Source organism: Taudactylus pleione, unplaced genomic scaffold (genome assembly GCF_031769625.1).
Source record: "Taudactylus pleione unplaced genomic scaffold, aTauple2 ptg000372l, whole genome shotgun sequence".
NCBI classification, from domain to species: domain Eukaryota; kingdom Metazoa; phylum Chordata; class Amphibia; order Anura; family Myobatrachidae; genus Taudactylus; species Taudactylus pleione.
This window is the reverse complement of record NW_028284773.1, coordinates 5,803,185-5,821,532: the sequence shown is the minus strand read 5'-3', so window position 1 is coordinate 5,821,532 and position 18,348 is coordinate 5,803,185. Positions and strand designations below refer to the sequence as shown.

The window sequence follows — 18,348 nt, the reverse complement described above, 5'->3', positions numbered from 1 at the left end:
CCAATAACGTGCAGGTGTGTCTGACTGTCTGAACGTCATTACATGGGTGTGCATAAATTAGCCCTTGCGATCACCTACGCAGCATGAGAACCCTCTGCGTGCTGCCGAGTCTGCCAGACCTGCTGCAAGGGCAAAATGGCCGCTCGATGTGCGTCAATGTTACCTATATTTACGCAGGTAACCACCATTGTACGCATATGAAAAGGCAGCAGTGAGTGTCCTTATGCTCGGGTAAGCTTTGGAACTATTACATATTTTCACAGCTGCATTCCGTGCAAAATCGCAGCTGTGATCGCATTAGGCCCTTAATATCGAAATTGTCAGAATGTCAACAATGGTATTTTCAAGATAAGCAAAATTGTAACCCTAATTGCAGCGTAACCCTAACCCTGATTGAAGGCTAACACTAACCTTAATATCTTGTGTTGACAGTCTGGCTGTCGACATTATATCAGTGCTGACATTGTGAATGCTGACATTCAGACCATGTTGACATTGGGTGAGATGCATCAAGCATTGCATCTTGATTGCAATGCATCCTGCCACCCATCGTATGCCTGCAGGGCTTGATTAAGGGGGGTGACAGGGGCGGTCGTCTTGGGGTCCCCACACACAGAGGGCCCCCACACTAGAGCACACGGGGGGTTTCTGTGTACCTAAAACCCACCCTGGTGGACCAATTCCCCCGTTCACAGCTCGTAATGGGGACGGAGCCAATACAGCAAGCCCCACCCCATATCAACCGCGAATCGCATCATTACGCCATGAGGGGTGGGGCCTAATGGTGTGAGGTGCCCGCTCCCATAAGCAACCTACAGCCGCTGTATACAAATGTAAGTGTGTCTGTATACTGTTTTATTGTGTATATATATGTACAGTCAGGTCCATAAGTATTGGGACATTGACAGAATTTTCAGATTTTGGCCTCTATTAACCACTACAATGGTTTTGAAATGAAACGAACAAGATGTGCTTTGACTGCAGACTTTCAGATTTAATCTGAGGGTAATTACATCCAAATTGGGTGAACGGTGAAGGAATTACAACAGTTTCAATATGTACCTCCCACTTTTTAAGTGGCCAAAAGTAATGGGACTATCAACTCAAAAGCTATTTCATGGACAGGTGTGGGCTATTCCCTCGTTATTTCATTATCAATTAAGCAGGTAAAATGTCTAGGTGTGACACTTGCATTTGGAATCAGTTGCTGTCAACTCTCAATATGAGATCCAAAGAGCTGTCACTATCAGTGAAGCAAGCCATCATTAGGCTGAAAAATCAGAACAAACCCATCAGAGAGATAGCAAAAACATTAGGTGTGGCCAAATCAACTGTTTGGAACATTCTTAAAAAGAAACAATGCACCGGAGAGCTCAGCAACACCAAAAGACCCGGAAGACCACGGAAAACAACTGTGGTGGATGACAAAAGAGTTATTTCCCTGGTGAAGAAAAACCCATTCACAAAAATTGGCCAAATCAAGAACACTCTCCAGGAGGTAGATATATATGTGTCAAAGTCAACAATCAACAGAAGACTTCAGAAGAGTGAATATAGAGGGTTCACCACAAGATGCAAACCATTGGTGAGCCACAAAAACAGGAAGACCAGATTACAATTTGCCAAACAACATCTAAAAAAGCCATTACAGTTCTAGAACAACATCCTATGGACAGATAAGACAAAGATCAACTTGTACCAGAGTGATGGGAAGTGAAGAGTATGGAGAAGGAAAGGAACTGCTCATGATCCAAAACATACCACCTCATCATTGAAGCATGGTGGTGGCAGTGTCATGGCGTGGGCATGTATGGCTGCCAATGGAACTGGTTGCCTTGTATTTATTGATGATGTGACTGCTGACAAAAGCAGCAGAATGAATTCTGAAGTGTTTCGGGCAATATTATATGCTCATATTCAGTCAAATGCTTCAGAACTCATTGGACGGCGCTTCACAGTGCAGATGGACAATGAACCAAAGCATACTGCAAAAGCTACCAAAGAGTTTTTTAAGGCTAAAAAGTGGATTGTTATGCAATGGCCAAGTCAATCCCCTGACCTGAATCCGATTGAGCATGCATTTCACTTGATGAAGACAAAACTGAAGGGAAAATGCCCCAAGAACAAGCAGGAACTGAAGACATTTGCAGTAGAGGCCTGGCAGAGCATCACCAGGGATGAAACCCAGAGTCTGGTGATGTCTATGCGTTCCAGACTTCAGGCTGTAATTGCCTGCAAAGGATTTGCAACAAAGTATTAAAAAGTGAAAGTTAGATTTAGGATTGTTTAGTTTGTCCCATTACTTTTGGCCCCTTAAAAAGTGGGAGGCACATATGGAAACCGTTGTAATTCCTACACCGTTCACCTGATTTGGATGTAATTACTCTCAAATTAAATCTGAAAGTCTGCAGTTAAATGACATCTTGTTTGTTTCATTTCAAAGCCATTGTGGTGGTGAATAGAGGCCAAAATATGAAAATTCTGTCAATGTCCCAATATTTATGGACCTGACTCTATGTGCTATTGTATATACAGTTAGTGTGTGTATCCTGTGTATGTGTTAGTGTGTATATATTTGTATGTATGTGTTAGTGTGTGTGTGTATTAGGGGTGAGCGGGTTCGGATATCTGAAATCCGAACCCCCCCGAGCCCCCCCGATCCGATGCAGATCCGAGTCAGGCTCGACTTTTCCCGCCTGACTCGGATCTGAAATCGAGGCAAAACTTCATCATCCTGCCTTCCGGGTCTCGTGGGTTTTGGATTCTATATAAGGTACCCACGTCGGCGCCATTTTCTCACTCGGTTGTGGACAGTGAAGAGGGAGGGTGGGAGTTAGGGCTGGCTGGGCTGTGTAGTGTAGTTCAGTGTAGTGTTGTGCTGTGCTGTGCTGCGCTGTGCTACTGTTGTCCATAGTGGCCAAGTCCACTCCTCCAAAGTCCATAGGGGCTGGCTGTGTTGTGCTGTGCTGCTGTTGTCCATAGGGGCTGTGTCCACTCCTCCAAAGTCCATAGGTGCTGGCTGTTTTGTGCTTTGCTGCTGTTGTCCATAGGGCCTGTGTCCACTTCTCCAAAGTCCATGCGGGCTGGCTGGGCTGTGTTGTGCAGTCAGTTGTCCATAGGGGCTGTGTCCACTCCAAAGTCCTGTGCAGTGTCCCAGTCCTAAAGGGGTGCTGTAGTGCTGTCCAGGGGTTGCTTAGTCCATCAGGGGTGCTCCCCCCAAGTGCAAAAAAAAATAAATAAAAAATTTCTGTGTTTGTGAATTGTGTGCGCAGTAGCCGCACGTGCTTCAACAAAGTAGCGCCAAGCATGCACCTGTGTCATAAGTAAAGGGCCGGCTGGCTCGTCTGTTAAAGGGTGCTGTAAACCCCAAAGTGCACTCCAAATAATATTTTTTTTTTTCTGTGTTTGTGAATTGTGTGTGCAGTAGCCACACGTGCATCAACAAAGTAGCACCAAGCGTGCGCCTTTGTCATAAGTAAAGGGCCGGCTGGCTCGTCCTTAATGGGTGCTGTAACCCCCAAAGTGCACTCCAAATAATATATATATTTTTTCTGTGTTTGTGAATTGTGTGCGCAGTAGCCACACGTGCATCAACAAAGTAGCGCCAAGCGTGCGCCTGTGTCATAAGTAAAGGGCCGGCTGGCTTGACTGTTAAAGGGTGCTGTAACCCCCAAAGTGCACACCAAACAAAATAAAAAATGTTTTCTGTGTTTGTGAATTGTGTGCACTGTGGCGGCATGGTTATCAACAAAGTAGCGCCAAGCGTGCGCCTGTGTCCCATAAGTAAAGGGCCGACTGGTTTGTCTGTTAAAGGGTGCTGTAACCCCGAAAGTGCACTCCCAAAAAAATGTAAATATATATATTTTTTGTGTTTGTGAATTGTGTGTGCAGTAGCCGCACATGCATCAACAAAGTAGCGCCAAGCGTGCACCTGTGTCATAAGTGAAGGGCCGGCTGGCTTGACCGTTAAAGGGTGCTGTAACCCCCAAAGTGCACTCCAAACAAAATTAAAAAATATTTTCTGTGTTTGTGAATTGTGTGCACTGTGGCTGCACGTGCATCAACAAAGGAGCAGCGCCAAGCGTGCGCCTGTGTCCCATAAGTCTGTTAAAGGGTGGTGTAACCCCCAAAGTGCACTCCACAAAAAATAAACAATTCTTTTTTTTCTGTTTTTGTGTGCGAAATGTATGCGCAGTAGCCGCATGTGCAGCAACACCGCAGCAGGGCCAAGCGTGCTCCTGTGTCATAAGTCAAGGGCCGGTTTGGACATCTGGTCCGGACTGAAGGACGTGCCAACAATTTCTGACATGTCTACTGTCACTGCATATGATACTGTCACCACTGACAGAATGGTGGAGGAATTATTTTCCGTGTTTGTGAATTGTGTACACTGTGGCTGCACGTGCATCAACAAAGGAGCAGCGCCAAGCGTGCACCTGTGTCCCATAAGTCTGTTAAAGGGTAGTGTAACCCCCAAAGTGCACTTCACAAAAAATAAACAATTCTTTTTTTTCTGTGTTTGTGTGCGAAATGTATGCGCAGTAGCCGCATATCCACCAAAACCGCAGCAGGGCCAAGCGTGCTCCTCTGTCACTGCATATGATACTGTCACCACTGACAGAATGGTGGAGGAATTATTTTCTGTGTTTGTGAATTGTGTGCACTGTGGCTGCACGTGCATCAACAAAGGAGCTGGGCCAAGCGTGCGCCTGTGTCATAAGTAAAGGGCCGGCTGGCTTGGCCGTTAAATGGTGCTGTAACCCCCAAAGTGTCTTTGAGAAATGTGTGGGCTGTAGCCGAACCTGCAGTCTCAAAGCAGCAGCGACAAGCGTGCATCTGTGTTAAAGGGTGGTGTAACCTTCAAAGTGCGCTCCACAAAAAATAAAAAAATCTTTTTTTTCTGTCTTTGTGAATTGTGTGGGCTGTAGCTGCACCTGCATCCTCAAAGCAGCAGCGACAAGCGTGCATCTGTGTTAAAGGGTGGTGTAACCCTCAAAGTGCGCTCCACAAAAAATAAAATATTCTTCTTTTTTTTCTGTCTTTGTGAATTGGTGTGGGCTGTAGCCGCACCTGCATCCTTAAAGCAGCAGCGACAAGCGTGCATCTGTGTTAAAGGGTGGTGTAACCCCCAAAGTGCGCTCCAACAAATAAAATGATCTTCTTTTTTATTGCTTGTGTGTGAAATGTATGCGCAGTAGCCACATCTGCATCCTCAAAGCAGCAGTGACAAGCGTGCGTCTGTCTGTTAAAGAGTGGTGTAACCCTCAAAGTGCGCTCCACAAAAAATAAAAAATTCTTTTTTTTTCTGTCTTTGTGAAATGTGTGGGCTGTAGCCGCACCTGCATCCTCAAAGCAGCAGCGACAAGCGTGCATCTGTCTGTTAAAGGGTGGTGTAACCCCCAAAGGGCGCTCCAACAAATAAAATAATATTTTTTTCTGTTTGTGTGCGAAATGTATGCGCAGTCGCCGCACCTGCATCCTCAAAGCAGCAGCGACAAGCATACGTCTGTCTGTTAAAGGGTGGTGTAACCCTCAAAGTGCGCTCCACAAAATATTAAAAATTCTTCTTTCTTTTCTGTCTTTGTGAATTGTGTGGGCTGTAGCCACAACTGCATCCTCAAAGCAGCAGCGACAAGCGTGCATCTGTCTGTTAAAGGATTACATCGGTGACAGCATCCAAGTAGGCATGTCAGACAGTCCGTACCTGTACTGGCAGGAAAAAGAGGCAATTTGGAGGCCCCTGTACAAACTGGCTCTATTTTACCTGAGTTGCCCCCCCTCCAGTGTGTACTCCGAAAGAGTGTTTAGTGCAGCCGGGAACCTTGTCAGCGAAAAGCGTAGGAGGTTGCTTCCAGAAAATGTGGAGAAGATGATGTCCATAAAAATGAATTATCAACTCTTCCAGTGAGACCAGCCTCCAGAACGTACAGAGGGACCTGTGGTGGTGGATTCCAGCGGGGACAAATTAATACTGTGAGGATGTACACAACACTGAAGAGGGTGAGGAATCGGTGAATGAGGAGGATGAGGACGACATCTTGCCTCCGTAGAGCCAGTTTGTGCAGGGACAGATTAATTGCCAGCTTGTTTTGTGGGGGCCCAAACGAACCAATCATTTCAGCCACAGTTATGTGGCAGACCCTGGCGCTGAAATGATTGGTTTGTTAAAGTGTGCATGTCCTGTTTATACAACATAAGGGTGGGTGGGAGGGCCCAAGGACAATTCCATCTCGCAACTCTTTTTTTTCTTTGCATTATGTACTGTTTGGGGCCTAGTTTTTCAAACTGCCATCCTGTCTGCCACTGCAGTGTCACTCCTAGATGGGCCACGTGTTTGTGCCGCCCACTCGTGTCGCTTAGCATAGTCATCCAGCTACCTCGGTGCAACCTTTTGGACATAAAACACTATTGTGAGGTGTGAGGTGTTCAGAATTGACTAGAAATGAGTGGAAATTAAGGTTATTGAGGTTATTAATAGCATAGGAGCAGAAAAACCAACACATTCTGTGATTTTAGCTGTTTTTATGCCTTTTTAAAAAAAAATACAGATCCAAAACACAAAACCCAGATCCCAAAACACGGAAGGGTGGTTTTGGCAAAACCAATCCAGATCCAAAACATAAAGAAAGATCCAGATCCAAAACCAAAACACAAAACACGAAAAATGGCCGGTGCACACCCCTAGTGTGTATACTGTGTATGTATATGTGTTAGTGTGTTTGTATGTATTTATTAGAGATGAGTGGTTCGGATTCTGTGGAATCCAAACCGCTCCGAACATTGGGATCCAAGTCCACCCGAACCCTGTTCGGGTGTTCCCCGCCTAACTCTGATCCTTATTCGAGGCCGAACGGTGGCCTCCTGATGTCGGATTCTCGCGAGAGAATCCGATGTCAGGGCCCCACTAGTGTAGGGCAGACCGCAGTGATAGCTGTCTGCTCTACACAGAAACAAACACACAGCCGCCAGCGGCAGCTGTGTGTTTGTTATAGCAGCCGATGAGAGTCACACAGACTCTCATTGGCTGCTGCATGGAGGGACCCGGGTGGAGCTCACTCATGAGCTCTGTCTTCTGGCTCCCTCCTCAGCGGGTGACAGAGCAGAGCGTACTGTGGCAGGAGCGTGGATTCAGGTACGTTTTTTTTTTCTTTTCTTATTTGTGTGTGAGTGTAAGGGGGTGCTACTGGGGGCACCACTGCTAATGGGGGCACGCTAATGGGGGCACTGCTACTGGGGGCACTACTAATGGGGGCACTACTACTGGGGGCCTGCTAATGGGGCACTGCTAATGGGGCATACTACTTTTGGCACAACTAATGGGGGCACTGCTACTGGGGGGCATACTTCTAATGGGGGCATACTACTGGGGGCACTGCTATTAGGGGCATACAACTGGGGGCACTGCTAATGGGGGCATACTAGGGGCACTACTATTGGGGGCACACTACTGGGGGGCATACTACTGGGGGGCATACTACTGGGGGCACTGCTATTGGGGGCATATTACTGGGAGCACTACTACTGGGGCACTGCTACTGGGGGCATACTACTGGAGGCACTGCTATTGGGGGCATACTACTGGGGGCACTACTAGGGCACTGCTAATGGGGGCATACTACTGGGGGCACTACTACTGGGGCACTACTACTGGGGGCACTGCATAGGGGGCCCTACTACTAAGGGGACTGCATAGGGGGGCACCAGTACTGGGGGAATTGTGTAAGGGACACCACTGCTGGGGGCATTGTGTAAGGGACACTATTGCTGTGGGCATTGTAAAAGTGGCACTACTACTGTGGGCATTGTATAAGGGGCATTACTACTGTGGGATTTGTGTATAAGGGTCACTACTGTGGGCATTGTGTAAAAGGGTCACTACTTTGGGCACAGTGTAAAAGGGTCACTACTGTGGGCATTGTGTAAAAGGGGCACTACTGTGTGTCGTATCATAAATAATAGACACTAATAATAGTCACGCTGGGGGCGAGCCCAGGACATTGAAAATAAACATTTTACATAATCTTCCCAATATAAATTTTTCACTGTTGAAGTGAAAGAAAAAGCCAGAGCAACATAGAAAACATTGAAATAGCCACGTTCACATAAAATACATATTGAAATCCAGAACCACATAAAACATTGAGAATGCCAGTGCCCATTATGCTGTGCACCCTGTAGTTGTGCCCCATATGCAGTGCCCTCCTGTAGTTGTGCCCATTAAGCAGTGTCACCAGTAGTTTTGGCCCTTATGCAATGCCCCCTGTAGCTGTGCCCATTATGCAATGCCCTCTGTACTTGTGCCCCTTCTGCAATGCCCCCTGTAGTTGTGCCCCTTCTGCAATGCCCTCTGTAGTTGTACCCCATATGCAGTGCTCTCCTGTAGTTGTGCCCATTAATCAATGCCCCCAGTAGTTGTGGCCCTTATGCAATCCCCCCTGTAGCTGTGCCCATTATGCAATGCCCCCAGTAGTTGTGCCCCTTCTGCAATGCCCCCTGTAGTTGTGCCCATTAATAAATGCCCCCAGTAGTTGTAGCGCTTATGCAATCCCCCCTGTAGTTGTGCCCATTATGCAATGCCCCCAGTAGTTGTGCCCCTTCTGCAATGGACCCCTGTAGTTGTGCCCATTAATTAATGCTCCCAATAGTTGTGGCCCTTATGCAATCCCCCCTGTAGCTGTGCCCATTAAGTAATGCCCCTGGTAATTGTGCCCCTTCTGCAATGCCACTGTAGCTGTGCCCATTATGCAATGCCCCCCAGTAGTTGCCCCTTCTGCAATGCCCCCTGTAGCTGTGCCCATTAAGCAATGCCCCCCAGTAGTTGCGCCACTTCTGCACTGTCCCCTGTAGCTGTGCCCATTAAGAAATGCCCCCTGTAGCTGTTACCCTCCTGCAATGCTCCCTGTAGTCGTGCCCCCAGCACTAGCTCTCCCCCCCTATGAAGAAACTTACCTTCGAGCTGGCACCGCTCCACGACGACAGGGCTCCTGAGTCCTGCCGCCCCGTCGCTGCTGTTGCTTCCACCGCCTGCTGGATCTAACTGGATACAGCAGACGCGCGGGCTCCTCACATCGTGGGTGACGTCATAACATCACTGCATTACTGGGAACGCTGGCCTCTGAAGCGATCAGAGGCTTCTTTAGCCTCTGATGGCTTTAGAGACCAGCGTTCTCAGTAACAATGGGGGTCTGCCGAACCATGAGCCGCATTAGAAGCTCAGAAGAGCCTCTTGCAGCTCGAGAGTCGCGAGTTGGCCACCCCCGGTTTATACTACTAGTGTTGTATGTATGTATTCTTTATGTTTCTATCTTAAATTCTAGCATATTAGTAAATAAAAAATAACTTTAATGTAGAAATATAAGGTAGAAGTATTTTCTGTTATAAAGACAAATTTGCAATGTTGTTTACAATATCACAAAATAGATTGAAGAGCACACATTGGTTGTTTTAAATAATTGGTCTACTATTCAGCAGACCTGACATTCAGTGTAATATTAAATGTCAGATGTAAATAAAGTTAAACCATTGATTATGACAAAGTAGCTCTATAAGCATTACACAATGAAATACATTGCAGTACATTGATTTGAAAGACAGTAAATTGAGGGGAGTAAATTAAATCATGCAAGATCTTCCATTTCAATTTAGAAAGTGATTTTGTTGACTAATTGCCCAATGTTGATACCTGTTCAGTGTAGAAGTGCTGTACAACACAAGTATGGCAAGTTTGCACCCTGGGCAGAAGGCCAGACTTCTGTAATGCATTATTATTATTATTATTATTATTATTATTATTATCCTTTATTTATATGGTGCCACAAATGTTCCGCAGCGCCGTACACAGTACATTAATGAGCACACAAGAAAATCAGTTAATAGTCATACAAAACACTGCAGGACAAGGACATGGCCTCAACAAACAAATGAAAGGTGCCAATTGGGGAGTTAGGAGTAAATTATACTAAGCATACTAAATAAGGGGAGCAGAAGCACGTGAGGGATGAGGGCCCTGCTCATGAGAGCTTACATTCTAAAGGGGAGGGGCAGACAGACAGGGGCGACACAGATGGATTGGGGACAAAGAATTGCAAAAGCCGATAAGTTTCAGATTTGATAACTTTAATAAGGCCCACCAAATAACAGCCTGGCGCTAATAAACTACAATTGAATAATAGACCACAGCTGCAAACACCTATGGGTTTGTGTAAACCCAATAAAAGATCACCTGCTGATGATCCCAAACAAAGATAATACACTGATGGTGTTGCACTGATTGGATTTGTAACTACAAATAAATACTTAACGTGGCAGAAATGAATTCAAGACACCAAATAAATCCTCCAAGAGATTCATGCTCTTTGATAAAGCTTCATGTAGTGGAAGCGAAACTAGTTAGAGGATTTTCATCAAGTGACACAGTCGTTTTGCTGACTTTGGATACCCGTTTATTTCCACGGAGAGCCATAAGCGTTACACATTGCGGTGACGGTGCCCGCTGGCTGGATTCAAGACGGTGACAGATAACCAGGCGGTCATGTGTTGACCATATTACAGCCTCAGGATTTCCCCGTCAGAGGATAACCTTGTCCATTGGCCAGGCGGTAGGAGATACCAATAAACGCTACACCTCTTCAGGATATACAGGTGGATTATATGTGCGCTTCGAATTAGCATGGAGTCCATGTTTCCTAAATAACATTGTATTGTTTACACCTTTGGAAGACATTCCTGTGCTACCCCTTGTCAAAACCCGGAGGTAAAATCAAAGGGGTTATTAGGACTCTCATATGTGGGCTTTGATCAGATGAGAATTGTCAGATTAAGATTGGTCACAGTTTACATGCACTATATAATTTTTTTATATTTTTATGTTTTCTTTAGTAAACTTGTCAGTTATGCAGGTTTCTATTAGGAATCAAGAGGTTCCATGGTAATATATGATAGTTTGTAGTACAGACTTTTACAATATTAAGGTGATTGTTATTTGTATACCATTACTGATATGCTTATTGTGTATTTATTAAATTCCTAGATTTATTTGGTGTCTTGAATTCATTTCTGCCACGTTAAGTATTTATTTGTAGTTACAAATCCAATTAGTGCAACACCATCAGTGTATTAACTTTAATAAGGGCCTCACAATAACACTTAGGGGGACTATTCATCAAAACATAATTATCACTTAATTTCTACAAAAGTGGGTGAAAATTGAGATTTTCACCTATTATTGTAGAAATTAAGTGTCAGGATTATTCATTAAACATATAATGCTGGAGATATAACAGATATTTCCAGGTTCCAATTGTACCCTGATCATTTTCACAATCCCCATATTAAAGTATGCGGATGTGTAAATTATGAAATTCATCAAGTTTCGGAACTAGACAGGGATGCTGTATGCCACCCTGAGATGGCGTACAGTATTCCGTACCATGCACAAGCTGCTGTTTACATGGCAGCTTGTGCAGCAGAGGGATCTATTCAAATCCCTCCAGCTGTTTCTACTTACCTTCGGCATCTTTGGCTGTCACACTGGTTCCCTCAGAGCACCGGAGCTGGGTGGAGCTTGTGCTGCAGGCAGGGGCGCAAGGGGTAGCTTATGCGGCGGCGGCAGAGGGGGTGAAGATGAGGGGATGGGAGAACTTGAGGAGGAGGAGCAGCAGCGGCCGTGGGTGGTACACAAACCAATGGCGGCTGTGGGGAGGTGGAAGTTATACAGACTGAGATGACACTGGAGACCACGGTGACACAAACCAGCAGCGCCATGAGGGGGCCAGGAATGAGACAGGTGGCCACGGGGTGTGTGCCGTGGGGTGTGTGTTCGGCGGCGGCAGGGTGGGAGGGAGTTACTGACACCGGCGGGGGGGAAAGGGGAAAGGGGGCCACGACGAACACCAGCGGTCGCGGTGAGGGGGGTTTTGGACAGTGGCGGCTGTAACGGACACCTGCGGCAGCGGTGGGGGGGACATACAGCAGCGGCGGAGGGCCTTCAATTTTGAGGGAGGGTGTCTGGGATGAAGGACAGTGGCAGATTAGAGAGGGGAAGGGAGCAGATGCAGTGAGGAAATCCTTATGGATATCCTCAGCTGCATGGAAAAAAGTATCACTTTTCTGAAAAGCTGACTCTGCAAAAAGAGCAGCTTTTCGAAAGTGATAGTTTAGGCAAGAAGGCATGATAAATACCTCCTTTTAGTTTTTTAAACTCACAGAGAGTTTAAAACATATTTGTCACTAGTGATAAGATAATTATGCAATAATGAATAGGCCCCTTAATAAAGATCCTAAAATGTAAGCAGAAGGCATTATAAGGTAACTTGGGTTTGTCTGGAGCAAAAGCAGTAATCCGGTTCCATCCTGCTGGTCTGTCATGTGGTCTCCCAGCAGCACACAGTGCAGTTTAGAAAAAAAAATAATTTTATATTCTAAACTTTATTGTGTTCTGCTGGTAGAACACAATGTCAGCATTGCAGACGGAGCCAGAGGACGCATCAGAGCGCCGGAGGTAGACTCCGGGGGACCTGCACAGCTGGGAGCAGGTAAGTCTGTCCTACTATTCGCCACCTCACAGTGGCGAATAGTAACTACATCAAATTCGGAAAATACATAATTTTCGGAATTTGATGAATACCATAATTTCCATATCCCCATACTAATGTATGGGGAGTGTGGACTTTAACACAGGGGGACTTAGCAAGGAGATATCAGTAATATCTCCTGTGCTAAGTGGCTTCATTAATACTAAAATAACGTTATTTAAAGAAAATGTCCTTAAAAACGTTATTTTAGTGTTGATGAATAGGCCCCAACGAGCAGTAAAATACTGCTCGTTAAATATCAGCACCCTGTTATTTCTAATGAAGTAATGAAAACTTGATAGCGCTGCATTAGAACAGCTCTATCACTAATGATAAATCACCGCAGCTCTAAATAACATTCACAACGAGTATACAGTAGCTAAAACTCGTTAGTAAATGGAGCCCTCTTTCTCCTGTGAAAACTGCCCTTTTTGCTGGAGTTAAGGCTTTAAAAAAAAGGCTGCTATGTTGGTTAAGCAGCTGTTTAGGTCTTTATTTAATAAACTAGCTGTTGCCCGCCGCTTCGCCCATGATGAAATCACCTCTGCCAACATTTTTTTTATTTGAGATGTTATGGTTGTATACCTTTGTATAGGGACCCTATCACGGAAGTGGCCCACGTGACCTGCAGCGCTATATAGACTGGTGGCAGCCGCACCTTCACCCACCACTCACACCAGTGTCACTATGTACAGACTGCTATGTAGGCTATCCTATTCAAGTGCATGTGGCCCCCCTCTCCCCTCACCCATTACCGACCACTCATATGGTGCCACACCTATCTCTTGCATTGATCATGTCAATAAATGTTGGTTTTGTTATTGCTCATCAAACAAAGTAAAGGTTATTTCTAGGAGTTTCCACCACAAAATGATGCAGTCTGCATGAAAATCTGTTCAGTACTGTAGTTTGGAACAAACAGACAGACACAATGGCCCTCATTCAGAGCCACTCGCTAGCGGCAGTACGCTCGTTCCGAGCGATGTTTGCACATCTGCGCATGCGTACGGTTTTTAGTACGCATGCGCGAACCAGTCAGTGCGGCCGAAAATCGTTGGTACGCAATATAGCGAGGGCCTGCTATTTTGAGTGACAGAATGAGGCATATGTGGGTGGTAACAGGGGAAGGTGCTTGAAAACGGGGAGTGGAGATCCGAACGCAGGCGTGCTTAAAGGTCAAAACGGGCGTTTTAAGGGAGTGCATAATTAATACAGCAGCGTCATTGACCACGTCACTTGGTTTTTTTAAACTCAGAACTGCTCGCAAAATAGCGGTTGAAAACACCAACCACAAGAATAGCGAGCAGTTCATACGCTGTACGATGTACTCGATTAATCTAATAAATAGCGGACATGACGTATGGTGCGTGCGGCCAGGGGGCGTTTTTATCAAAAAAACGAGCGTATGTTTTGCTCGCTCGTTCAGACTTAGAGGTGGGAACAGACTGCAATTTGCGAACGGATCATTTGAATAGCCACCCCTTGTTTTTGAACGAACGACCACAAATAGCGAACGGCTCTGAATCAGGCCCAATGTTCTTATAATATCAGTATAGATATTTACTGCCACAGTCTGCTAATCGCTATTGTCATCTCAGGATAGCGATAGTAAGAAGTGATACAAGATAAAATACTATATTCTACCAAATAATGCATTTTTTTCTTTTTAAACTTAGAGTATTTAATTTTTTTATCTACTATTAAACTTTTTTTTTTTTTTTTTAATTTTTGTACTTATACCACGTTTCATGGCAAAAATGTTCACATCATCAAAGAAAAAAATGTAATGACATCCGATGTTACCTGTGTTAATTAGATGTACTGCACTTAAAAAATGTAGCTCTCAAATCTTAACAATACGTACGTGCATGTTCTGCATATATGGAGTCATATTCATCACAGGTCGTTATCCCATCAAATGCATTGGTAACGCATTCCCACCAAAGACCGCGGCATTTGGTATTCACCTATATTTAGAATAACAAAGGTTAATCAGCCCTTTAAAGTAAGTAAGCTTAATTATCTTCTCTGATGGTTACTAAGGACATGTCAAAAACCAGTAGTAATGTAAGGCATACACACGGCTTTCAGCTTGTGCTAAATTGCAGTGGTAAAACACAATGATTATTTATAAATATAATGTTCCACAGTTTAAAATACAATTTTTTTTTCAAAACAATTCCAGTTCAGTCGTGACCATCGTGGAAATGGTAAGTAACAAAAAGCGATGATCTTAATGTGCATTCTCTTGCTAGATATTCTAAATGACTGAGCTACGTGCCTCCATCTCATTTTATAAATCCCTTTAAAGCAGTTGTATTAAATAATGTCTCCCTAGTCTAGCCTGTTACTCCATATAATCAATTTTCATATCACTTGCTGCAGCAAAGAAGCACATTCAAATTATAGCACCTTGATGAAATTAGCAGTGTAAATTAGGAACCGAGTAGAACCGAGCCTGCACATCCCTAGTGTAAATATAAAAGCTAACTGGCAGAATATAGTGGTGGCTGAACACTCTGCAAACTCCTTTTCATCCTCAGGAGATCTGATGTAGTTCCATAATTCTTTGTGCCGCTGCAGGAGCTGTACGGCCATGGGTCATTTGCTTGCATGTACATAGTGAAACAATCTCTGAGGTTATTAGGCAGAGAAGGGGACCCACTCTATCACACATTAATGCCTCGGGCCTGTTCTGGGAGGCTTTGGCATTAATTCCATTCGCATATACGTGAGAATAGTTGCTATCATTAACTAAGCACTTCCAACCTATACCTCCTAAAGGTGCCTTTGTCTATGCTAGACAAGGTTAATATGCTTCCTATCAAACAGAAATAGTGTAACCATCTTAAATCAGATTTATCTTTACAATAAAAGATAACTACAATTAGCTTTTTTTTTACACTTAATCAAAATGAATTGAATGTTAAAAACATGCTGATAATTGATTATTCCGCTTGCATCGCAGGCTCCCTTTATCAGGCAGACACCAGGTATATACTGGATTTTACTGCTCGCTATTAAACACAAATTATTACATAAGAAAAAAAACAATGAAATTAAAAACTTTTAACTAATTCCGGTGTCTGGATTGATCAGACACCTGGATTTTTTTTGTAATCCTAAGCATCTGACCAATTCCTGTTCAAATGGGCACCTATTATGTATACAGTACAATAGTTTGAGAATATTTAGACAGTACTCCCTTTTTGGTCTTATTTCCTTATAAGTTACAGGCAAGGCAAAGTCAAAGACAAATATTATACTACAGCATTAAGAGCGCACTAGGGCAGATGTTGGCTTGCACCACAAATTACAGGTGTAAAACATGTTCTATAATACAACCACATATATGAAACTATGGTAAGAAGCGTGCAGGTTGGCACCAGCAGCATATGTGCCTGGTTTGCGACAGGCATACATCACATTTACACCCTGATTATGCTCATGTTTTTATACATTCATTTTGTTTGTATAATATATGCCCAGGCAACAAAGAATGGACCTATCAGAGTCCTAGTGCATTGGTAAACAGCCAATCACAAGTGGTTCATTAGAGCTGGCGACCATCAGTTTTATTCCCATCTGCTATTTACACGTGCTGTGACCACTGCAAATAATACAATTTCTCAGGAATATATGTTTCTTTGTCCTGGTATTCAAGTGTTTGCCATTGTGCCAACATGCCTTTATAGTTCTTGGTATATGTTACAATGTCCCCTCCCCTATCCCTGCTCTTCAGATCAGAATCATATAAATCTGTATTAGCACATATGAATCCTCCAACTTTTCTGAGCATGCACAGAATAATGTCACGTAAAATACTCTGCAGTAGTACTTGCTCTGCAACAGATCCGCTGTATATTTCCCTGACGTTTGTGTGCAGCTATGCATTCAATGTAAGTTATCTCGGCCCAGAATTATGGTGTATACGGCTTCTCATTGACTGAGATGCTTATGGGGGTTATGTACTAAGCCTTGCAGAGAAATAACGTGGAGAGTGATAAAGAACCAACCAATCAGTTTCTAACTGTAATTTTTCAAACACAGCCTGTAAACTGACAGTAAGGAGCTGATTGGTTGGTACTTTATCACTCTGCACTTTATCATCTGCCAAAGCTTAGTACATCTCCATGTCTAACTATCAACATATTTTGACCTACACCTGTTTCTGGATTTAGGTTATAGGCCTCGTTCAGACAAGAGTTTAGTCAGAATTTGCTTTAGCAGTGTCCCACAGGATGCCCTCTGAACACCATACAGGTGTTGGGATCATTGATCCTGGTGCCTGTATGCTTCTGCTGTTGAGATAAACAGTGGAAGAAACTGTGGGTCAGCCCCAAATCCTGCATGATATTCTGGCACTACAGGCAGACCAGGGGTTTCTATCAATGCTTGAGCAGCAGAGACCTGTAATGCAACGTGTTCTTGTTTCATTCCATTTGGAACAACACGCAGTCCTGAACCTACAAAAGCATTTACCAGTCACATGGAAAATATTTTTTTTCCTTTTGTATATTTGCTTCCACTTGCCATAAGCAATGTTGGTAATACGTTAATTTTCTGAAATAAATTGACAATTACGTTTTGACAAATAATGTAACCTTTCTTGTGGCTTTTGAATCTTTTGAATTTGAAACGCCAAATGATAAGAGATATGAAAGGTAGATTTTAATTTTGTGCAACATTTTAGAAAGAAGTCCAGGGCCATTCTACTTTTTATCAGCAATAGTAGAACCTTGTAGTTCTAAAGTAGATACTAACAAAAACATATTACTGTTTTTCCATTTGACATTTTCCTGTAATATGGAGATGGCTCTTCCTAAGAAAACATAGTTCAATATACTTTGATTGTTGTTATGCTTGCACTGTAAGAATTATTCTACAGAATGATTACAGAATAGCGAAAAGTCAAATAGAAGAATGGATTTCTGGGTTTATATACATTAATGAGTTAACGAGAGGTCACACTACTTCAATGCTAAACAATAGTGCAAAATTGCATAAAAATATTATATATATATATATATATATATATATATATAAATATATATAGACATTTCTACTTAGTAGAGATACAGTATGTATGGAAAGCATAAGAAATTTAAATACCATGGATAAATGGAACAAGTGATTTGTATACTGTAGTGTGCAGCTAAATTAAATAGTACATACTGTAACAGAGTGGATATTCAAAGAGTCTGATGATTTGTGTTATCCCATTTTGTTTAAGACTAAATGACTCATAAAATTACATTTACATTAAAAAAATCCACGGCCCACCATATAAACAGTTTAAAAATATATATCTTATGCATTAATAAAATCATGTAAATTATTTAAAGAACAAATAAAGCAACTTTAGAGGGGAATATTATGTTCTATTTCATAAAAAAAAAACTCTTACCTCTAGAGAGTCATCTGCATTTTCCATCCAGCAATCAGTCCACGTTGCCACAATTAGGAAACCAGCAGACACGAATGCTAGGAAAAAACCTAAATATTGAGACAGTGTCCTCATTATGCCAAGATTGGCACTTGAGGAGACCACATCAAGAGACTTCATACATCCAGTAAGAAGGTTAGAGTCACCTCTTTAAAGATCAGGCTCAGTGCCTATGTCAGTAAATAATGAGTTTAGTGATAGCTGTGACCCAGGACAGAAAAATAAACCACCCAGTTTCATCAGCCATGAAACACTGAATTTCAGAAGGAAATTCAAGTACATTTCACATTGGTACAAATATATTTAGGTAAAGGGGAGTAGGATGGGGAA

The 18,348-nt window shown here is 43.4% G+C and overlaps 1 protein-coding gene across 2 annotated transcripts in view; it reads right to left on the bottom strand.

The window, feature by feature from the left end:
* Positions 1-18,093, bottom strand: part of CLDN16 (claudin 16) — a 69,149-nt gene extending 51,056 nt beyond the window's left edge. Inside the window, exons 1-2 of one of the 2 annotated variants that reach the window (XM_088444723.1) lie at positions 17,980-18,093; positions 14,437-14,539 (exon numbers count right to left, since the gene is read on the bottom strand). In XM_088444723.1, coding sequence (XP_088300849.1) covers positions 14,437-14,539; positions 17,980-18,093 — 217 coding nt within the window. Of the gene's footprint in view, positions 1-14,436; positions 14,540-17,651; positions 17,670-17,979 lie in introns of those variants that run through there. The other variant, XM_088444724.1, reaches the window with a different exon arrangement.
* Between the last annotated feature and the right edge of the window lie 255 nt (positions 18,094-18,348).